The sequence below is a fragment of the Emydura macquarii genome, unplaced genomic scaffold (genome assembly GCF_026122565.2).
Source record: "Emydura macquarii macquarii isolate MOO-44397 ecotype Brisbane River unplaced genomic scaffold, CSIRO-AGI_Emac_v2 contig_2676, whole genome shotgun sequence".
Lineage (NCBI taxonomy): Eukaryota > Metazoa > Chordata > Testudines > Chelidae > Emydura > Emydura macquarii.
Window position 1 is genome coordinate 6268269 of NW_027132813.1, and position 24719 is coordinate 6292987.

At 40.5% G+C, this 24719-nt stretch overlaps 1 protein-coding gene across 2 annotated transcripts in view; it reads left to right on the forward strand.

The window, feature by feature from the left end:
* BABAM2 (BRISC and BRCA1 A complex member 2) overlaps positions 1-24719 on the forward strand; it is a 309803-nt gene that overhangs the window by 247754 nt on the left and 37330 nt on the right. For both annotated transcript variants that reach the window (XM_067564795.1, XM_067564796.1), the window contains exon 10: positions 1417-1499. In XM_067564795.1, coding sequence (XP_067420896.1) covers positions 1417-1499 — 83 coding nt within the window. The remainder of the gene's footprint in view (positions 1-1416; positions 1500-24719) is intronic.

A 24719-nucleotide genomic window follows, 5' to 3' on the forward strand; every position in this document is an offset into this window, starting at 1 on the left:
GCCTGCCCCGGCTCTCAAACTTCTGAAGATTGTTGTATGCAGCTCAGAGGATCAGTAAGTTTGGCCATCTCTGTATTATGGCAATAGGCACATCACAAAATAAATGGATGGTGGTTATAGGGAAACTGTAAGCAGGAGCACCCCAGATGGTCTCAGATGGCACAATGACAGCTAAGGAGAGAGGCAATCTCTTATGGACCCAAACCATATAAGTCTTTCTAGATTGATATCAATTTCTTAAATTATACCATGATGCAAATCGGAAGTTAATACAGACCTTAGAGAACTGGTCTGACTAAAAACATCATTTCTGAGAATTATTCAATCCAACCTATGATACAGAAAACACTCCATCAGCACAATGGATTTATAACACAATTCTTAAGACAAAAAGAATCCGTCTCCATGATTGCCAAGTAAACTGTATTAGCATCCTGCTGTGGTTTAAAAAATGACTGTAGACATTATATATCTGATTCCAGGGTTGATAAAGGTAAAGTTGTTTACCTCTCAGCTGATGATACAAGCATGAAAAGCACATGGTATATAAAAATTAGTATACTGAAACATTGCAGTTTACATGCTCTGATGTTATCATTGACTTATAGAGGCAGCCCACGCCTTATGGTTTGGGGATTTAATCCATTTCAGGAAGGGGAAATATTGCATAAGCAACTTACCCAGAATTTAGCTCTTTGTATGTTATTTATGACAATGTGATAATTTTTACAACATATAAAAACTAAATTAAAAAAACAACAACAACAAACACCACCACAGTAATTTGACAAGCCTGAGTGTTTAACAATAGAAGATAATCAGGAATTAAGGAAGATACTAATTCTGCTGTCATATAGATTTTTTTCTCAATGTAAGTAAATACGTCCATGTGAAAGCTTCTCTTTACATTTAAAACATAATTTGTGGATTTTGAATGTATATTTGTATACTTTAGATGTATAAATTGTTAGATTTAGACTCCACTTAGACTATTAGGAATGAATGTTGTGACGTTGCTCCCTAGATTTTCAGTAAAGTTTCTGATTTTTTCATACAACTTCAATGTCATAGTGTATTAATGATCTCCATCTTAGTAACATACATTCAGTTTTTGGTAGATATGCTCAATTATTACTGAATTACCATTGCAAGTGCCATTAGTAGAGATCACTGCATTTTAAAAAGTATCTTGTTTACACTGACTATAGCCAATCCTCATATGGAAGCTCCATTACTGTAATGCAAGTAAGGAAATGATTCCATTTGGGAGAAGCCACCTGCAGCCTGTGTTGGGATAGAACATAATAGTAAATAAAGTAAAATATTGGAGTATTTTCTTTTGGTTTAATCCAGTGTTTATTTGCTGATCATTTATTATTGCAAGGAATATCGTGTAAAAAAATTCTCTTTTTATAGTGGTGTGGTGGAATATGATGCAGAGGGCTTCACAAAGCTCACACTGTTGCTGATGTGGAAAGATTTTTGTTTCCTTGTTCACAGTGAGTATCTGTTTGCCTTTTTTCCTTTTACAGGAAACAATTTAACAGTTTTGGCTATTTTTATTAAGTGACTGTGTATTTTTGATGTGGCCATCCCACTTTGAAAACACAAAATCCTGACTGTGATTTGAGAATGAGAGATGATTTATGCAGATAGATCTTATTATCTGATTTATAAAATTACCAAATGTTTTCTGGGAAAGTGCTCCAGTAGCTTGTCCCAAGGTTCTAACAGCTGCACATGTTGGCAGCTGGGTCATTAGTATGCATAATCCAGGGGTTCCCAAATTAATTCATCACTTGCCATGAACCAATATATTTGTGTGCCTTTTTAGATCAAAATAATGTACACATCCATAATGTTTCTTGTATTTATATTTTCTGGGATAGATTCACTCATTAGTAAAACCTGCAATTGATCACTTTTGTTGTCCTCCTGTAGTTACAGGGGGAGGACAGCCACAAGCAAATTTTAGGACTCAGTGGGCCACAGTTGACCCTCCAGCTTCGTTTTGGTATCCTTGATGTAAATACTTTGAACTAAATTTGTAAATCAGGAGAGCACTAGAATATGTTACAAGTTTGAGGTGGCTTGATCATGGTCTACAGGTATGTAAATGAAATCTAGCAGACAAAAATAGAACCAGTTCCTATGGGGTTGGGAACTAAAGCTAGTCAAAGTCAGACTAGAAATAAGGCGCATGTTTTTAACAGTTAAGAGAATTAACCATTGGAACAACAAACTTAGGGATATGGTGGATTCTCCATCACAGGAAGTCTTTAAATCAAGACTGGATGTATTTCCGAAGGATAGCTTTTGTTTGAGCAACAGCATATGGACTTATTGAAAAAATTACTGGGTAAGATTTTGTGGCCTATATTGTGCAGGAGATCAGACTAGATGATACCAGTAGTTCCTTCAGGCCTTTAAATGTATGAATCTTAGAAGCATAGAAATATGGAGAATATTTAGTTTGGGCAAGAGTATCCACGATCTGCCCTCAGTCTGTCAGTCATCTTACCTTTTTAATTTATTTTTGACCAATACCCTTCTCTTCTCTGTGCTGCTATTTAGTGTAAAACAATAATAAATGCCACACTGCGGCTGCAAGTATTGTATTATGTTAGCCCTTTAGTGCTGGAATATTCTTGATTTTATTCTTTCTTTTTTCTTTATTTTGGGCCAGTTTCTCCTCTGGAAACACTGATGGTGATGTCTAAATAAAAACTTGCTGAATGCAAGAGACGATAATTATTTTAGACTCTAAAGTAAACATCTGATCCTATGTTTATGAACTCCAAAAAATTTGAAACTATGTAATTCCCACTATAGTTGTAGGATTACAGCATGATCCAGTAAAGAAGGTCCAGTTAGATAAATCAGCCTTCCTTTTTATATTCACTCACATTCTTTTCCCACTCCACGCTACACAGGCCATCTATCTCCTATTGAATGTCCCTTCACTTTCTGCATCATTCTACCCATCTTTTCCCCAATCCTCCCCTACCTTCTTCAACCCTATTTTCTTTAGTTTGGTTTTAATCTAAAATTTCCCATGAAGCTGATTTTTGCCTTGAGGGAAGAAAGCCTGGTATAGCCCTAATAACCATTGAATTAGCTAAGTTTCACAAGAGTCAAAATTTAAATTTCTGCTGAATGGTAGAGCAGTTTTTAATTGTTAAGTAATATTCAGAGCTCTCGACTTAATGACTATAGAGCCCTTGAGAGGTATGATTATAACTGAACAGCTTGTCACTATGAATTAGCTCAATGGCCTTGTAAATTATGTAGTAACTTATCTGTGTAAGTCATTGCATCACTTGCTTGTTGAATAACCCACTGCATAACTTTGTTACATGTACTAAAGGATATTGCAATGAAAGCACCGAAACCTGCATTTCATTTCCTGAATGAAGTAATATAGACTTTCATCTCTTAACCACTGAAATGACTGTATATTATAGTTGAATATTTAGCAGTCTGTTAATAAAATGGCTAATGGATTTAAGTTGAAAAATTTGTACTTTATGTATCTACTATATGGAAGAAATCTTCAGAGAATAAATAAAGAATAAGTGAGAAAAATGAGGAACTGTGTAAATGTGCAGAAGGCATCATGGCAAACCAAGTAAGGAGCCAGAGTCTTTCTTAAAATAAATACTGTCACTTTATTCCAAAATGGTTTTGTTGCCTAAACCTAAGCTACATATACACTGCAGCTGGGGTGTGATTTACAGCTCATGTAGACATACCCACACTACTTTCATCTAGCTACTTCACTAGAAATAGCAGTGAGGTTGTAGTGGCACAGGCTTCAGTGCAGGCTGCACAAGTGAGTACGTACCTAGGGTACATAGATTAAGTAGCCTGAGTTAAGTGAAAAAATAATGACAGAAACTGTAAAAGATAAATTGGATTTTAAAATAATAACGCAGAGGTACAGAATACTATACTTTAAATACACTGTTATAATATTATATTAGTCTTTTTTTGTTGTCGACTCAACTCGAGATTTTTGTCCGTACTGGAATCTCCCCTTGCCTCCAAAACAGTATCACATGCTAAAAAATACAGTATTGTGCAGTACTTGTGGAATAAAGAGCACAGTAAGGGAAGTCTGTACAGCTTGTCTTATAATAAAAGAGAGCTATCTGATTGCAGACTTTAGCAACTATTTTAATCTAATCATTAAATGAGTCTGTCAAAGTGAGGTCACAGGAATTGTTGTTTTAGTGGTTTAGTTCTAAGAGTTAATCAAGTGCTTTCAAATACATATTATAACAGAAGAAATGAACATTCAGAGAAGTTCATGTTCATTCACTTGGGAGAGGAAGTCATTAACCAAGTTTAATGTTTGTGGTGTTATAGTTGAACAGTAACTTCACCTTCATTTGTGTTTGTGTAATCATAAGCCTCTATTCCCTTTGCTGCTGTTTTATGATACTGATGTTTTTTCTTTAGTTTTGTAAATAAGATGGATTCATTTTCAGAGACTTAAAGGGTCTTTCTTTCCATGGATATGTGCATATGCCTCCCATTAATGTTAATGCAGATTTCATGTATGTCCAAGGTTGAATAGACCTCTGGATATGGACACAAGAATGAGAATGTGTTAAGTAGTTTATAAACATATTTTTGGAAATTTGATCTTTAGTGTAGATGTGTCTTTAGCATCTCAACACAAATGAGATTGTTAGAAGATGGAAGTATTGGAAATAGTAATAAAAGTATCGGTAATGAGTTACCGGTTATTTGCTTCTTATAATGGAAGATTCAGGAGGATACATGTTAAAGTGGAAAGGCCTTGGTTCTATTCCATATGTGTTCTTATGCCAGCAAATATAGTAGCTTCCTGCAAGTATATTGGTAGCTTCCACCAAGTGTTCTCTGTGCGCAATCATAGGCCTCTTTTAAGCTGATGAGCATGCTTCACTCAGGCAAAATGGAAAAAGCAGTTAAGCTCTTTTATGCAGTAAGATAACCGGAGCAATAGAAGTCCCCACTGAAAGCATGGGCCAAATGAAAGCCTGAGCAAAGAACTAATTGGTAAGAATGAGAGGGGTTTTTCCCTGGGAACTGATTGCAAAAGCAAGGGTTGGGGTATTAATTGGATTGCACCTGTGTGTTAGAAGCAGAAAGCAGGCAGAAAAGTAAGGATAAAGCCAGAGAAGCACTGGTAGCATGGCCCTGAGAGGAAGCTGAGAGAGAGATTATTTTGGGCAGAGTTCTGTCTGGAAGGGAGGATAATAGCCAGCAAGGAAACTGCCTGCTGCTATTTGTTCCTACTGAGAAGTCATGCATCAACACGGCCACTCCACCACTGAAGAAATTTTGGTCAGAGCACAAAACCAAGCACCGCTATGACCAGCCAGTTCCATCTTCGGCCTCAGTGACTGGGCCACCACCTTCACCCCCGACACCATCTACACCACTGGGACCTTCTGGACTTTCATGTCCGATACCACGCACTCCAGGCCACTTGTCCCTGCTTATGCCTATGGCTGAGCTTATGCTTCCATATGCCAACTCCCTTCCATGCTCTGGGTCTCCAGCCACCTTGGAGCTTCCGCCCCCAGTGGAAGAACTTCTCCTGCTTTGTCAAAGCCCTGTTTCGCTTCACCGTGCACTGCTGGTACCGCAAGCAGCTGGGACACCTTCCTTGCAGGCGCATTCTGCTCTACCCTGTGCACCGCCGGCACCGTCTGTACCAATGACCCTACCTGCTCTTCCTGGAACAGCCCTCTGAGTCTAAGTGGTCCTCGGAACTGGAACCCTGGTCCTCCCTCTTACCACCTAGAACCTCGGCACCAGCTCAGCTTGTCACCGTATGGACTTCCTGCCGAGGTATGATTCCAATACCCCTGAGGGCCGCTGTCCTGTATGTCTAGCCCTACTGGTCTGTTTGGACTCCTACTGTGCCTGCAGAGAACCGCCACTCCTCACCACAGGCCACCGCCCACCCATACTGCCCCTCCTTTGATTTACGAGGAACCCCAGGGCACCATCACGCTGCTGAAACCACTAGTCTTGACTGGAGCCCCCTCATCCCTGGATGATGCACTCATCCCGCCTTCCCATTTCCACTCTCCCCCAGATGACCAGTGTCAGTACCAGGATCTGTTCTAGCACATGGCCGGGGCTCTCAACCTCCCAGTAGAAGACATGTAGGACCCACAGTACCAGTATCTGGATGTTCTGTAACCCACTGGGCCCTCTCATGCTGCCCTTCCTATACATGAGGCCAACCTCCAACCTGCTCAGGCCATCAGGTACGTCCTGGCTTCCTGTTCCCCTACACATAAGTGGGCAGAATGCCATTACTTTGTCCTTTCCAAAGGCATGGATTTTTTACTTACCCACCCACCCCCTAACTCCCTCGTTGTACATGGAGCAACCGACAACAGCATCTTAAGGCCATCCCTGCTGATCAGGCAGCAAAAAAACTTGACCTGTTCAGGCGCAAGGTCTACTCCTCCGCAGGCCTTCAGTTCTGCATCACCAGCTACCAGGCCATTCTAGTGAAGCACGACTTCCTGTCCTACTCCAAGCTAGTGGAATTCCAGGCTTCCCTCCTGATGGACAAACAAACTGAATTTTGGGCCCTGATCGATGAGAGCAAGCTAGTTGTCCAAGTTGGCCTCCAGGCTGCAGTTGATACTGCATCTGGAGTGGTGCTCCGTTCAGACTCCTGGCTTCAATCCTCCGGCTTCCCCCAGAAGGTCTAGACCACCCTTGAAGATTTCCCTTTTGACAATCACAAATTGTTCAGCAACAAAATCGATGAGTACCTCCACTCCCTCAAGGACTCCTATACCACTCTCCAGTCACTTGGTATATACACTCCAGCCCCAACCTGCCAGTAGCATTGGTTGTCCTTCCGCTCCCATTATCCCTCCGGCTCTGCCTACCAACCCTATCCCCCATGCCTGCAAGACCCATTTTGCCAATGCCTATATTCCCAGTCTTCTGTTACGCCACTGCTACTTCCTCCATCATCTCTGGTTTACTGCCCCGCCCTGCCAAGAAGCCCTTTTCACTCCTCCCTCAGGATCCACGAATGTTCCTCTATACCCTCCCCCCGCAGCTCCTCTGATTCGGGGCCGTCTTGCCCTGTTTGCTCGCAACTGGGGCAAGATTACCACCAACTGCTGTATGCTGGACATTGTCTGGAGGTACCTGATAGAGTTCCTCTCCTTTCCCCTCATCACCCTCCCTTTGGTGATCCTGGGGATCCCTCGCAACGCAATCTCCTATGAGAGGAAGCCTGCACCCTCTTCCAGAAAGGCGCCATAGAATGCGTCCCATGCCACTAACATGGCCATGGGTTCTACTCCCCATATATCCTTGTACTAAAGAAGGGGGGTGTCCCCTGCCTTATCCTGGATCTTTGGTCCCCGAACTGGTTCTTTTGCAAGTTCTCCTTCCAAATAGTCACCTTCCCCCTCATCATCCTCTCCCTCCCCCTTGGAGCCTGGTTCATGGCTCTCGATATGAAGAATGCATACATCCATAAAGACATACATCCTGCTCATTGCAAGTTCCTCCGATTCATGGTGGATCATTCCCATTATCAGTTCCGGGTCCTCCCCTTTGGGATCGTCTTTACAAAGATCTTCGCGATCATTGTGGCCTACATACCTTCCTGTACCTGGATTACTAGCTTCTGGTTGCGCCATCTCATGAGCGCCTCCTCATCACCATCCATACTCTGTGACAACCTTGCCAGCCTTGGTGTTTGTATGAACGAGAACAAGTCAGTCCTACCTACCTACACACATTCTCACCTTCATTGGGGCATGCCTGGACTCTCTTGCAGGTCTCAAGGGAATTGCTCTCTTCTCCCGCCAAACTGTTTCACCGCCCTCGCCTTGCTCATTGCATACTGATATCATCATCCATGCACCTGCCTCCAACAGTGCCTCTCCCTACTTGGTGGCCTGCATCTCAGTCACACTGTATGCCCACCTGCCCATGCGATGCCTCAATCTGTGGCTTTGGTCAGTCTACAACCCACAGTCAGACCACTTAGGCAAGCTGGTCCTGATTCCTACCTCGGTCTTGGCTTCCCTCACATGGTGGTGCAACCTATTCAAGGTCCTGGCCAGCATCCGATTCACCCCTCCCACGCCCCACACCACTCTCACCACGGATGCCTTGCTTGTAGGGTGGGGTGCCCATTTGGAGGGCAGCACAGCCCAGGTCCTCCGGTCCCCCAGGGAAGTATGGATGCACATCAACATCGTAGAACTGTAGTCCATCCATCTCTCCTGCCAGGCATTTCTATCCCTCCTTTGCTTCCACCATGTTCAACTCCTCTCTGACAATGTGATGGCCATTGTGTATATAAACAAAGAGTGAGGCACCAGATCTCCCTCCCTTTGCGTGGAGGCCATGCACCGAGTCACACGCCATGCCATACACCTCCTGGGCAATAGCAACTCCCTTGTGGATGCGCTCAGCCACTCCTTCCACAACAACCCGAGTGGGAGCTGCACGACCCTATACTGTTCTCTATCTTATGTCGGTGGGGCGTGCCACGCTGCAACCTCTTCATGACCACTGCCAATCACAAGCTTCCCCTTTTCTGCTCCAGAGGAGCCCTCGGGCCTGGCTCTCAGAGCAATGCATTTCTCCTGCCCTGGACAATCAAACTTCGTTATACCTTCCCACCCATCACACTCCTCCTGCAAGTCCTCCACAAGATGCAACAGGACTAAGCAGCACTCATCCTCATAGCCCCCTTTTGGCCCCACCAATACTGGTTCACCGACCTCCTTCTGCTCTCCGCATATCCTCCAATCCACCTACCCTTTCTCCCAGATCCCCTCACACAAGTGCATGGTCATCTGCAGTACCCCAACCCAGGCACACTTCACATCCCAACCTGATATTTGAATGCGGCTCGTACATAGACAGGGCATGCTCCATGCCCATGCATGACATCCTTTCACATAGCCAGCCACCATCTAATAGGGACTGCTACCAGGCAAATGGATGATGCTTCATCGCTTGGGCGTTCTGCCACCACCACCTCATAGACTCTGTCTCCATTCCACCATCCTTGACTACCTTCTCCACCTTAGACTTTCGGGCTTCAACCATTCCGCTCTCTCTGTCCATCTGGTGGTGCTCAGTGCCTTCCTTCCTCCTGTGGATGGCTTCTCCACCTGTAGCCACTCAACAACTGTCTGAGTCGTTTGTCGCCCTCTCAGAACTTTCCCATCAGTCTGGACGCCTACCCCCACTTGGGACCTTAACCTCATTCTCTCAACCCATACCAAGCCACCCTTCAAGCCCCTATCTACCAGCTCCCTCTCCCACGTCTCTAAGAAGGTGATCTTCTTGGTGGCCATCATCTCCATTAGGCGGATTAGCAAACTGGTGGCTATGATGGCTGACCTGCCCTTAACTATTTTCCACAAGGACAAGGTTTCCCTGCAACTCCACCCTAAGTTTCTCCCCAAGGTGGCCTCTCCATTCCATCTCAACCAATCTGTTCACTTTCCTACTTTCTACACCAAATTGCACACCTCCCCCAAGGCATGCATCTTACAGAATTGAACTGCAGTATTGTGGAGACTGAATTTGCCTTTTGCTACTGAATTTCCATCATTGTGAAATATTTAAATTATCAGCTAGTTGTAGTTTCCAATTTGTATTGAATCATAAATAATTATATAACCTCATCATTGTTCATTGAGAATATTTCAACATCATGTTCCTATGATTTCTTGCTGGATGTTAATATTATATGAGCTGAATGACATTTTATAGGCCTTATTACTTTGTGTTTGAGGATAGAAAAGTTGAAGGCAGAGGTGGTTTGTCTCCTTTTATTCTGTTTGTCTGTGTTCATTTTAGACTGATGTAAATCTATGTCAGCTAGTTTTAAGTCCATACTTCAGATTTTATTAATAACAGAGGATGGAGATAGGGCAAATCAAAAAACATAATATGAATGGAAGTCATACATGGTGAAAAGTAAATTCATTTGTAAAATTCTTTGGTTTTATGGTGGTGGTGATAGTAGCAGAAGCAAGGATTTTTTTTGTAAAATGTCAGTTTTCATTGATAGTGTCTGTAGTTTCAAAGAAACATATCTATAGTTGATTGGTTGTTTGGTTTTTTTTGAAGTTTTTCAATTTTTTTTTGGTATGTTACTCTAGATACTTTACAGCTCATTATTTAGTATTGCTTCATCTGCTTTGAAATGGGAACAAGCTCTTTAACAAATGGATTGAAAAGTCATCAACTTTCATGATAGCTTCTTTTACTCTGAGAAGTGAAAATGTAGAAAAGTCACTTACCTACTCAACAGTCTGTCTCTCTAGACCCCTATTGCCATAATGTCCAGCTACCTTACAAACATTAATGAACTTTTCCTCAGAGATCACCTGTGAGGTAGGGAAGATGTATTATCCCTACTTTACAGATGTGGAGCTCAGAGACAGAGAGATTGTGGTTTCCACAAGGTCATGTAGGAAATTTGTGTGACAGAACTAGGAATTGAATACAGATCTTCAGAGTCCCAGTGCTGTGCCTAAACTAGAAGATTAGTTTTCCTCTCCAACCCTGCTTCCTGTGTGTATTCAGAATTATATCTGTTCACTTTAGCTAAGATAGTAAGCTTTACCATGTTATCACTACAAAGCAATATACTTCTTGCATCAGCAATAGAATTGTGAAGTAAATTCCAATTGCAGAACCAAATTCCCACCTCAGTTACACATGTGCCACAACTAAAGGAAGTGGGGTGGTACAGGTGTAATTCAAAATGTAATCTGCAAACAGTAGTGTGTGTGGAAGTAACTAGAATGGAATTTGAAGATAATTGGATTGTGCAGGAGTAATTTAGAGTGTAATTTGAAAACAATGAGATTGCACAAGAGTGAATTTGTGAGGTTGCACAGGATCATCGAGACAAAGTGTGAATTTTAGCAACTTTATTTCTGATAATGAAAAAAAGCAGAAAACAGCTCATTTTGATTTTCTGATCCCAGACTGAGTTTGAAACACTGGCAGAAAAAAAATTGTTACTTGTAAATTGAGTAAAATTAATAAGGAACCAGTGAGAGCGACTGCCATTTTTACACAGGCACTTGTCAGAGGAGAAACACACTTTAAATGCCTCCATATTCTACTGAAATGCTATTTAGAACTTCTCAGCAAATTACAAAGGCTGTCTTTCTCCTCTGACAGCATTAGTGCACTAAGTAGGATAAATGTCCCTTTTCTCCAGCAGCGGGACACCATAGTCCCAAAGCTGTACTAAGTGTGAGCACAGATTTTTCTACACTGACAGAAACTACTGCTGTACTTACTGCGCAGACTTCAAATGGCTCAAATAGGCAAGATTCAGCTTTATAGTGCACCAGTATGTCATCACTGCTTGGAGGGGTTGCTATAGAAACTGGTGCACCAGAAACAATACAAAGAAGTGAAAACCAGGGGGAAAGGGTTTGGGAATTTAAAAAGAAAAATGGAGATGAAGAAAAGTCATTAAGACATGGCATGCACATGACAGATAGCAAACTCCCCAATCCCCCTGGAGAGAATTATAATAATAAGAGTCAGAGACAGAGACCTATTAAGAGATCTATTAAGCTATCCATTCCATTTCCCTGGGGCCAGTGCAGGATAGTTCCGTATGGTACATTTTTTGGTATTTGTCCAGTCTAGCTTTGAAAAGTCCCTATCAATAAGGTTTAATGAGAATGGGGGTTAATGTCACTCAAAAGATAGAAGTGACTATAAAGTATTTGCCAGATTAGTTTTATAGCATCTCATCATATGCTTTTTTTTTTATTACTGCAGACTGTTTGAAGAGACTCTTAATTTGTGCTGTAAACTATTTCCCATATAAAATTAAACAAAGAATACAGACATTCTGTTTGAAGCACATATTTTAAATTTAGAGTTTTCTCAAGCTAAAGGCACAGTCTTTCTAAAAAGTCATCCCAAATTGCACTTCAGTTATTTTGTATTATAAGAATGGGGTAGTAAAAAACCTAAAGTTTAGCAGATATACCACAAATAATAAATAAGATAAAAGCTATTCAGTGGGACTGAGTTTGTGTCTTTCTTGAAAAGTCTCTTTGGAGTATATAACCCCTTCTGGTTTGTGTAGCTCATAGAGCTAGCTTTAGCATTTATTTTATTCAGCACTAATGCAATGAAGCTACAGGCCTGTATCCTGTAAGACATTGGCTTGAGGCCTATGAACTTTGGCACAGATAAACAGCCCAACAGTAACCACTAAGTTTTGGGGAACTGGAAATGGAGTGTGGAAGAAGGAATTTTGTCCATAACGACATCAGCCAACTATAGGAACATGAGCTAACACCGGCTTCTAGATAGCACGCCACAAGAGTGCCATGGCAACAAACTGATGTATATGATAGTAAGGACACCCCAACATTAGTAGGGTGAGGAAATACAAATAAGGAAACCCCTACTGAATATGTATTAGACATAGTGGCATCAGCAAAACATATTATAAAAATTGTATCCCAGCCTGTGGGCAAGAGGAGTGAGAGATGTACCCTTGGGAGATGAAGACCGTTGGTGGTGATGATGAAGAAGATAATGGCTAACATTTCAGGTTGTTCTGCAAGGGATGGTGTGAGTATATGGATGTTCAGATGTACATTCTGTATTATCTCTATATACTTTATTGTGTTAGAGTGTTTGTGACTTTGCTAAAGGTATTCATAAACTACTGTAAATATCAAAGGGTTCATATAATATAAGTGTGGCAACTGTGCACATCAGGGTTCCCAACTATACAGTAATTTTAAGTGATAACTGGGAATTTTTAAGTAATCAATATAATTAATATGTAATCTTTAGATCAGGCTATATTTGACAAGGACTTAATAGTGTTTTGGCCTTGTACTTTCCATAAAGTTTCTCACTGTTGCACTATTACTGGGGCTGCTCCCTGGTTATGGTATTAGTGGGAGCTCTAGCATAGACAAGGCACTGGTATTTTTACCACTATGTCATCTATCTCTGTTAGGGTGACCAGATAGCAAGTGTGAAAAATCAGGATGGAGGCGGGGGGTAATAGGTGCCTATATGAGACAAAGCCTTGAATATCAGGACTGTCCCTATGAAATCCAGGCATCTGATCAGCCAAATCTCTGTTCAGAGCAAATCTAGATGACACAATAGTAAAAATGCCAGTGGTCGCCAATGCCTGGTTTACACTATAGCTTCTATTGTTACTACCACTGGTAGGAATTTTAAGAAAAATCTCAGTATAGACATGGCAGTGACAAAATGCTGTTCAGTCATTCTCAAACCAGAAAGAGTTACACACTTAAAAAGAACAGTTTTTCTAGGAGATGCATAAATTCCAAGATCAGTATAATCCACAAGATAAACAAGTCTAAACTCCATAATGTGCAGAAACAGTTTATTCCAACCTAAGTCATTGTTTCCATTATTCAAAAAGACACATGTGCTATGGAAAAACATTATAATAAAAAATAACCACTTCTGTATTTTACACTTTGAAGTTGGCCTTCTGCAAAGTTGCTATATGCAATCATAAGAGATGTTGGAGGAGGGACAAATTGGAAGGTCAAGGGCTTAAAAATGGGATGTATAGCTTGTCTCTTCTTGGTCATCAGTTCTAATCTAGCTGAGATTTATGGTGACTGAAAGCCATTCCTGTCCAATATGAAAAGAGTGGGAGGCCTTTGTCCATTTCCTAAAGGGCATGTTCCCATCACAATAAACAACATGAAAGTTGCCATTAGTTGATCCTTTCTGGCAGTTTCAGCGGAGTGGCCAAGAGCTGACTGAGCATACAGCAGTAACTTTCTACCCCAGAGGTACCTGGGAGGATTAAAGCTGACTGAGGCAAAGATCCACCAACATTTTCCACCTTCCTATCCCATTACGTTGTTCATAAACCCCTCTAGCAAACTCACCTTCTGAGCCTTTCAGTGGACTCCTGGCTTCCTGTCTAATCCTGAATACTTGATCTCCCTGCCAACTGAGGCAGGAAGATTTCACTGTTTAAGGGTCCACCATTCCACAGATCCTGTTTCAGGACTGGGTCCTCAGTGAGTAGTATTCTTCTTTCTGTGTCATGATTAAATTAATGCTCCAGCATGATGCTAGAAGGTGTGAATTTCAGACTCAATGTAAATCCTGGATATTGCCAACATACAGTAATTAAAGGGACGTCACTTAAAATGACACACTTCTGATTTTTTTAACCTTCTATCATTATTATTACACCTAAGATTAATGTATAACTCAAAGACTTAAGAGAAAGTACACGTTTTCCCCTATTTTTCAGTTGTACTTTGTACATTTGATAGCACTTTGTGTGTAATCAATTTCATTCTTTCAGCTGGAAAGACAATCAGTCCCCCATGTTGTTTGTGTGCATCTTTCACACAGCAACAAGAGAAAGAAAATCATTTTCAAAATAATAAAATGTGATTACGAAAGCACAAAACTGGCAGGGGCCTGAGGGCATGTGGAGCACCATGAACTGCTTGTAATTCCCTTTTTAAATCTACTGGTGCAGATTTCCAGTTGACAGTGTTCCTTGGAAGATCCTATGGACCTTCTGCAGCAGAAGAGATATTAGTCCCAATATATTTACCAAATTCTAACCCAGGTGACCCTTTAGACCTAATTTCCCCCTGTAATTTCAGGGGACTGTTAGTTTTCATTTCCCCCTTAAAAAGATGACCACTTAAGTGTTGCTGACATAGAATGTCTACTGCATTTCCAAGCAATTGATAAATGCATTTCATTGGTTGACAGTGATTTCTGTACATATGGGGCCAGATTCACTCCTTCAGTGTGCCCTTTGAACCAGCAGAATTTACACTACAGGGTTTCAGCAGCAGAAAGTCAAGGGAGAAGTGGTGGGATACAGTAGCCAAACCAACTATAAACCCAGTTCCACTGAGGGACCTTGACACAGCCACTGCAATCCCAAACATGCTGGTGACTAGGCCAGCTCAGGCCATTTGGGAGGTGCACTGAATCAGCAGATCTCTTATAGAGCCTTCAGCAGTGGAGGTCCCACAAGAACTTAAGGAAGCTGCTTTCTTTAGTAAAGCCCCAATTGGAGGAGGAGCAAATGGTATCATAGACTCCTAGACTCTAAAGTCAGAAGGGACCAATATGATCATCTAGTCTGACCTCCTGCCCAACGAAGGCCACAGATACTCACTCATCCACTCCTGTAATAGACCCCTCACCTAGAACTGAGTTACCAAAGTCCTCAAATCATGATTTAAAGACTTTAAGGTATAGAGAATCCACCAGCAAGTGAGCCGAGCCCCACTCTACAGAGGAAGGTGAAACCCCCCAGAGCCATTGCCAATCTGCCCTGGGGGAAAATTCCTTCCCAACCCCAAATATGGTGATCAGTTAAACCCTGATCATGTGAGCAAGACTCACCAGCCAGACATCCTAATAGCCCTTCTCGGCAACTATTCCAGTTTGAATTCGTCATTCTTAAACATGGGGGACCAGAACTGCGCACAGTATTCTAGATGAGGTCTCACCAGCGCTTTGTATAACGGTACTAACACCTCCCTATCTCTACTGGAAATTCTTTGTCTGATGCATCCAAGGACCGCATTAGCTGTTTTCATGACCACATCAGATTGGCAGCTCATAGTCATTCTGTGATCAACCAATACACCGAGATCCTTCTCCTCCTCTGTCACTTCCAAATGATGCGTCCCCAGCTTATAGCAGAAATTCTTGTTATTAGTCCCTAACTGCATGACCTTGCACTTTCCACTATTAAATTTCATCCTATTTCTATTACTCCAGTTTACAAGGTCATCCAGTTTTTCCTGTATGATATCCCGATCCTTCTCTGTATTGGCAATACGTCCCAACTTTGTGTCATCCGCAAACTTTATTAGCACATTCCCACTTTTTGTGCCAAAGTCAGTAATAAAAAGGTTAAATAAGATTTCCCAAGACCGATCCCTGAGGAACTCCACTAGTTAACCTCCCTTCAGCCTGACAGTTCACCTTTCAGCATGACCCGTTGTAGTCTTCCCTTTCACCAGTTCCTTATCCACCTTTCAGTTTTCATATTAATCCCCATATTTTCCAATTTAACTAATACTTCCCTATGTAGAACCGTATCAAATGCCTTACTGAAATCTAGGTAAATTAAATCCACAGCATTCCCTTTGTCTCAAAAATCTGTTATCTTCTCAAAAAAGGAGATCAGGCAACATGGTCTGGCAACATCTACCTTTTGTAAAACCATGTTGTATTTTGTCCCAATTACCATTAACCTCGATGTCCTTAACTACTTTCTCTTTCAAAATTTTTTCCAAGACCTTGCATGCTACTGAGGTCAAGCTAACAGGCCTGTAGTTACCCGAATCACTTTTTTCCCTTTCTTAAAAATAGGAACTATGTTAGCAATTCTCCAATCATACGGTTATAGCCCCTGAGTTTACAAATTAATTAAAAATCCTTGCTAATGGGCTTTCAATTTCATGTCCTAGTTCCTTTAATATTCTTGGATGGAGATTTTCCAACCCCCCGATTTAGTCTCATTAAGCGGTTTGACTTTGGCTTCTATCTCGGATGTGGTAATTTCCACCTCCACATTCTCATTCCCATTAGCCACCCTACCACTATCACCAAACTCATCATTAGCTTCATTAAAAACAGAGGCAAAGTATTTGTTTAGATATTTGTCCATGCCTAGATTATCCTTAACCTCCACCCCATCCTCCATGTTTAGCGGTCCCACTTCTTTTTTCTTTGTTTTCTTCCTATTTATATGACTATAGAACCTTTTACTAATGGTTTTAATTCCCTTTGCAAGGTCCAACTCTACTTGGCTTTTGGCCTTTCTCACTTTATCTCTATATGTTCTGACCCCCAAGAGGTAGCTTTCCTTGCTGATCCCTTCCATCTTCCACTCCTTGTAGGCTTTCTGCTTTCTCTTAATCACCTGTCTGAGATGCTTACTCATCCAGCTTGGTCTACAACTCTTGCCTATGAATTTTTTACCCTTCCTTGGGGTGCAGGTTTCAGATAGTTCCTGCAACTTTGACTTGAAGTAATTCCAAGCCTCTTCCATATTTAGATCCATGAGTTCTTAAATCCAGCCCACTTCCCCAACTCATTCCCTTAATTTTTTTAAGTTAGCCCTTTTGAAGTCAAAGACCCTAGTCACAGATCTATTTTTGTTTATCCTTCCATTTAGTTTGAACTGAGTTAGCTCAGGTCGCTCGAACAAGGTTGTCCACTACAATCCATTTATGGGATCCTCACTACTCACCAATACCAAATCTAAAATGGCATCCCCTCTTGTTGGTTCAGTAACTATTTGGTGAAGGAATCTGTCAGTTATCATATCATCACCTGCCTTCTCCCAGTGATGAATGCCTCGCCTTGTGTAACTGCCTTAACCTATGCAGAGGATTCAGTTTTCATGTCTCTGCACCCGGGGTCTGAATCTGGTCCAGGGTCTGTAAAGCATATGGAACTCTTTCATTCATTCAATTCATATATTTCATTCATTCATACAATTCATGGAATTATTAGATAACATTACATATTCTGTCCTTTAAATGTTATCTTATTCTTACAAGGAAATATACATATAAAACATATCACAACAGAAGCAGGAGTAAATACTAAACAGTTATCACTATAAGAGTCTAGTCAATGCTCAGGTTAGCTCACCAGGTATGTCTCTTATACACCTCAAATAAAATGTGTGTGTTTATACCTCTAAAAAAAAAGTTAAAACTCTTAGTCAATCATTAATCTCATGTGGGTGGTAGACTGTCTACATAATCCCCAGTGCTTTTGTGTGTAATGTTCTCTCTATCAGAACAGTAGTGCATTTGTATTTCTGATCTCCACCCACTGCAGGTTTCATTCTCTTATTACATACTGTATGAATCTCAGTATGGAGGTGGAACAATCCTTTCAATGAAATGTGGTAGAATGAAGTCATTCCACTCTAATTTCCAAAAAATAAATGAATGCTTAGCACTTTTCATTGAGGCGCCCAACACCCTTGTGTGCTATGTATGTTGGCATTACTAGCCCCATTTTACAGCTTTGGAAGCATATTGTTCTAAGAAACACTGAGCGCCTGTCTATTATGAACAGTTAGCCTGAAGCAAATTGCTATGTGAAACAACCACACATTAGTCTGCTGCAGACTAATTGACATATGTTAACAGTTCATTATTGTGCTTTGCGTTCGCCCCATTTCAAAGAGGACTAAATCAAAGCGCTTTAACTGTTAACAGGTGTCAGCAGGGTCCACCTGAACAGCTCGGCAGGATAATACAGGGTAGATTCACACTCCAGCTTGAGTTGCAGCGGTCTAATTTGTTCAGGTAGACAAGCACTAAGACTAAGGCCTGGTCTTCACTACAAAGTTGGAGTGACGTAAGGCAGCTTACATCAACCTATCTCTGTAAGCGTCTTTACTAAAATGTAGCTCCCACTGATGTAACTCACCCACTACACCGACTTAATAATTTCACCTCCATGAGAGGCATAGCACTTAAGTCAATGTAGTTAGGTCAACATAGTGTCAGTGTAGACACTGCATTGTTTACATCGACTGTTCCTGCCTTTTGGAAACAGTCCTAAACTGTCCCATGCTGGCAGTTAAATCGGTGCAAGTGCTCCTAGTAAGGACACACACTGTCAACACAAGAAGGTTAGCATGGACACGTAAAACCAATTCAATTACTGCGGTGGCTGTATGTCAACATAATTTAGGTCAACTTAATGTTGTAGTGTACATTTGCCCTCAGAATTTGAGACTTGCTTGCTATGTAGGAAGTCACTGTGAGATGTTCATTCCTATGCTGTAACCACTAAACCACACTACTCTCTCTGTCTTAAAAAAAATAAATATTAAGAATTGATATACTTGGTAGCCATGCTGTCGAATTTACAGTATATCTCCCATTCCTTCTCCTAACATTAAGCACAGAAGTAATTTTTTTTTGTCCTCAGCTACAGTATTCCTGAGGCAGTCATGTTCATGTGTTGTATTGCAAATCCTTTACAAATAGGTAATGGGAGGGTTCCAGTCAAATACAGGGTAGAGATAAAAGATAAAGTAAAACCACTCCTGTTTCTTTTTTTATGATCTGAGTACCTTATCTTCTCCTTGAGATTTCTAAACATGGGAGACAAGCATGGAAGAGGAGGCTGGAAATGTGAATTGGGGTATTGTAATATAAAACAAATTCTGGGTTGCTTGCAGGTAGGAAATTATTAACACAGCAGACCTCTTCTTTAAAAGAGAAAAAGATAAAGCGTTTCCTCCCCTTTTTCTCTTTAGTTTATTTACCTTCCTTACAACATAGCACTGAAATGAAACGATCTCATAGGACCCTCTTACTACAACTTTAGATGTACATTGTTTCTAGAAAAATAATCCTCAATTGCACTGCCCTTTGAGGCACACTTTATAGTTCTGTAAGTCAGTAATTAATCATTGTGTTTCACTTTATCCTCCTGGCTGACTTTCATAGTCTTCACAGTCTGAGGTTTGTTTATAATGTTTCTTATTGTACAGGTAAAATGTACAAATACTCACACTCAGTTTTTATTTTATAATCTAAATTTAAGCTCTAGGGGGAGAGGGCAGTTATTTAAAGAGATACATAGAGGGATAACTATGGGTAAGGAGATGAAATAAAGGGAGAATGTAGACTGAATATAAGGACATTGATACAGATTAGGCAGTGCTGCATAGAGGTTTTTGGGGGCCTGAGACAAAATCTGAAACTGAGGCCCCCACACCCTTTGAAAAAAAATTACCATGGAAAGGAGGCCCAGGAAGCAAGGAGTTGGTTTGGAGAGCAAGCCAGCCCACACTCACACTGCAGCAGTGGCTCAGTTCCTGTCCCATGGTGGGCTAAGGTTTCTACCTTTCTAAATGCTGGTAACTGAATTGCTCTGGACTGGTGGCATTGGTAGACTGCCTTCTCCTGGTGATCGATGAAGATCAGGTGTCCATCCTGATACTGTTAGGCCTGTGTGCAGCCTTTATAACACTGATCATGAGTTGTTGATTCACCTTCAGATTGCAGCATGGTACTGCTCTTAGGGGGCTGTTCTTGGCTCACTGGGTATTCCGAAAGCATACAATGGAAAGATTGCTCCTCTTCTCTTAAGCTGCTGTCATATGGTATTCTTTAAAAATCCTCTTTGTCTCCCCTTTAATCAGTGTTCATTAGAACATATGAGGGGCAGAGGTATCAGTATGTTGAGGACACATAGCTCAGTATCTCAGCCTTGCTTGATCTGAAAAGAGATGTTGAACAACCAGCCTGGCATAGGAGACCCTGTATTTTAGGGGGAGCTGGTAGCACTGCTTATTGGTATGGTTGTCCAACATTTCCTATACCAAGATTCTGTTTTCAGTTGCTTATAAAAACAGGACTGGGCAAGAAAATGGTTGAAGGGGACATAAGCAGAAGCGACCGGGTTTGAGGAAACAAGATGCAGAAGGGTCTGTGACCACTAGAGAACACTCCTCTCCAGAACCTGGAGTGGAACCCCAGATTCCTGCGTTTCAGCATTCCTCTGCAGTCAGCAAATAGCTGTGAAATCCCCTGGGAAAGTTTGTGTCTCATCCCCCTCAAGTGCTAAAGGATGACAACCTACTACTCCTATCAGTCTGTTAGTTCAAATGGCAGAGGTCTGTGTGGTGGAACTGAAAGATGATGACCCATGTGGGGGCTGATTAGGCCTCAGCTGGAGTTTTGTGCCCAGTTCTGGGCACCCCATTTCAAGAAAGATGTGGACAAATTGGAGAAAGTCCAGAAGAGAGCAACAAAAATGAGGAGAGTGAAAAATTATTCTCGTTAACCTTTGAGGATAGGACAAGAAACAGTGGGTTTCAGTTGCAGCAAGGGAGGTTTTAAGGTTGAACATTAGGAAAAACTTCCTGTCAAAGTAGTTAATAGTTAAGCACTGGAATAAATTGCCTCGGGAGGATGTGACATCTCTGTCATTGAAGGTTTTTAAGAACAGGTTAGACAAATACCTGTCAGGAATGATCTAGTTATTACATAGTTCTGCCTTGAGTGCAGGGGACTGGACTAGATCACCTTACAAGGTTCCTTCCAGTCCTACTCTTCTATGATTATGTCATATGATGAAATTTATGATTTTTCAGTATGTTTTTTATAAAATTTAGGAAATTACATACAAAATAACCATGTTAAAATAACATTATGAAGGTTGAAAAATCAAGCGCTCAAAAGTTAGGAAATGCTGGAATTAAGGTTGCCTAGTTCAGTCCCTCTCATATGTATGCATTATGATACAGTCTTTAGTTACATGATCACGTACTGTTTTTTTCACAGGACCCCTGCATTGTTCAGGACTCTTTCATTTTTCAGTGTACAGGAGGGACCTGCTCGGGGGATAAATTAGGGGGTGTGCTGTGAAAGAGGTTATTATCTGTAGGGACCCCTAACACATTTGGTGCAGAAATTAGAAATGTGTGATGAATGAGACAGGTGTCAGAATAGCCAGGGGACTGGTTGAGGCAGGAGCAGGCACAGATTGGGGCAGTCTGTCCAAAATACGAGACAGCTGAGAATTCTCTTGACAATGTAACAATGTTATGCAGACTGGAGTGACTGCTTCCATTAGGAGCCTATATACCTTCTTTTGGGTCACCTGGATAAATTCTTACTTTTGGATTGACTGGGCCCTGTTTGATAGGCCCTTGCCAATCATAGGATTTAGAGGTAATTACCACTGATGACTCACCAATTCAGGCTCAGGGATGCTTCATCAGGCTCAGAATACTCTCCAGGATGACTCATCACAGCAGGGGACTACAGAAAGAGAAGGAATGGTTTCATGGTTTAGGCAGTTGAAGGATGTCCTGGAGAATTGGATTCTATCCCTGCTTCTCAGAGCTATCATGATACTAGTCAAGTCACTTAAATCAAACTCTTCACTTATGTCTATTGATTGTGTGTTCCTGAGCACTCACAGCTGCAAATGAAGTCAATAGGAACAGTACTTTGAACATATAAAATATTCTATGATGCCTAAGTACTGTAAAAAATCAGATCCTAGGTGAATCAAATTGAGCACTCAAAATTAGTAGACACTCTTGACCTTAATATCTCTGGGCCTCAGTTCCCCATCTGTAAAATGGGGATAATACCTCCTCTTTTCACAGGGTTGCTGTGAAAATAAATGAACTAATCATTGTGAAGCACTCAGACACTGTATCTTAGAAAAGCCCATGAAGAAATTAATAATTCTTTATTCAGAACAGGATTTGAATAGTTTGCAATAAATAATGCATAGAAGCGTACATTGAACAGTTAGAATATAACAAAGTTTTTAGAGCTGCACATTCAGTGAGAGCCATCCATCCTGTGCACTGATTATAGCAGGAGTCTGTGAAAAAACACTGTGTCATCACCTAATTAAGCACTGTAATGCATATGTACAAGGGTGCCATTTTTAATATAATGTGTGTGTGATTATTTTATAAATCCAGATAATAAATAAATAAAATATCTAAGTCTGTCAGCTACAGCTAACAAATAGAAAAAAATTGCTATAGCAAAAGCAGCAGTGAATTCACATAGTCCAGAACCTGTGACATATTGCCCAAGTATTGAAGTAGTACATTATTACCATCAAACTCAGCTGATATTTGTATAATGAGTAAATGTAAAATGTATATATGATTTAGCCACTTTCATCAATATCTTTTAAGGGTTAATAAACCCTTTATTTTCTCTAACAGAAGGTCAGTTTATGCATTGTTACTGACTATCTGAGTATATCCATTAGAAATATGTATATGATGGCCATGAATTTCAAAAGTATAGGGTTTTTTTCCCCTTTGAAATAAAGGTCAGTGCTTAAATTGGGGAGGGAGAATTATGTCATAACCAAGAATATCCACACTCCATTTCATATACTACTAAAGGAATATAAAATCAGATGTCCAAAAAAATGTATTTGCCTCTGATCTAATCAGGAATCAAAGACTTGCGTATTATATTGATCTCGTTAGATTAGCTCTGAGGTAAATAATATTTTTGTATTAACTCTGGAGTTGTTTGCATGTGTGATCTGATTGGTTAGCATGGTTCTGTCCCAGAACTCAGTGTTACTGATCTTTGAGAAGATAAACAGAAAAAGCTTATTAACTCATGTCATAATTTTTCAGACAATCATGAGCCAGGGTTTGTCATTTAGATAACAATATTGAAAATATACTAAGCATATACATTAAACTACATGACAGCACAAAAGCAAGAAAAACTCAAATGTGTGTGTTGTTTTTGTAGCTTGTTTTATATTTAGAAAACATCAAACTACTGCAGCTATTTATAAACTGTAATTAAATCTCTCTGATTCATTCTTGATGTGCAAATCACTTTTTCTTTTTCATTTTGGAATAAACACAGCATAAAAAGTTAGGGGCAATGTTGAGGTCCTTACTCAGGGTTTAGTCAGCTACTACCATAAAAGTTTTGCCTGAATAAGAATGGCAGCTTTGCTTGAGTAGGGAATTCCAGAGTTGACTCTTGGTAATTAGTCTGTAAGTTTTAGCATAGCATGAGGGAAACCAGTGTCTTTCTGTTTTTTCCCCTACTAGTGTGCTCCTCTGGCCAATTATTATGTTTTTTAAAAATAAGCCAAAGTAAAAAATCAAAATCATTAAATTATGCTGAATTTAGAGCTGAATCAGAAAGCTTTACTTTACTGAACCAGTTAATAGTTCAGATTTTCCAAAGGAAAGGAAGCGCTTCTATTTCTGGGAGAGAAGGGGTAAATGGGACTTCCTTTGACATAACTTTTATTTTAAAACCAAGACTGGTTTGACAGCAAAATTTGTACTTCGTAAGTAAATATTACTATTTAACTCTATGACTTGTGGAAGCTTGTTAGGTGACATGATTCACCTAGATGAAGTTATTTTTAGAGATATAATTTGTACTGTTTAGAAGGGCAAAAAAAAGCTGGTAAAGAGCTAAATCCTCATTATGGTTTACAGAGCTCATGAAGCAGCATCCATGCAAAAGATGACTAAGCAAGGGGTCTGTTGCCACTTTCAGGAATTTACAGACATGAGTCATCCCCTTATTGTCTGCAGATACACCACCAAGGTACCTGTGAGTCAGCTTTGATTTGGAAATAGCACTTGCATTCAACATGAATACTTTTTTTGTGGTTCCTAAGTATCTAAATACTGTGGCTAAATAATATGCCAAACCAAAGCATGCTTTTGTAATCTTCACAGTTCAGATGCTCACTTAAGAAAGTGTGATTTAGTTTCCTCTGTGATGCATTCTACATAGTAAAATATAAATGTGGTTTGTGATTGATATAATTTTGCCTACAGTTAACTCTGTCCCCTTGTATACTATACAGAAGCAGATTTTTATCTATGTTCTGTAATACATAGTTATGTCATTTGTATAACCAGTAAAGGGCAAAAATCTTCTCCATCATACCTTTGCCGCCTCCACAAAAACACAGATGTAACCAATAGCAAAATCTGACCCTTTATCTTCAAAACACCTTGTAAATATTGATAGCCTTGATAACATGTTCGCTTATTTTATTTGCTCTGAAAACTTTGGGGCCGAATTCAAATTTAACGTAGGAAACTACAACTTTATCAACACCAGAGGACCCATGCCCACTGAATTTGGCCCTTAATGCTTCTGAAGTAT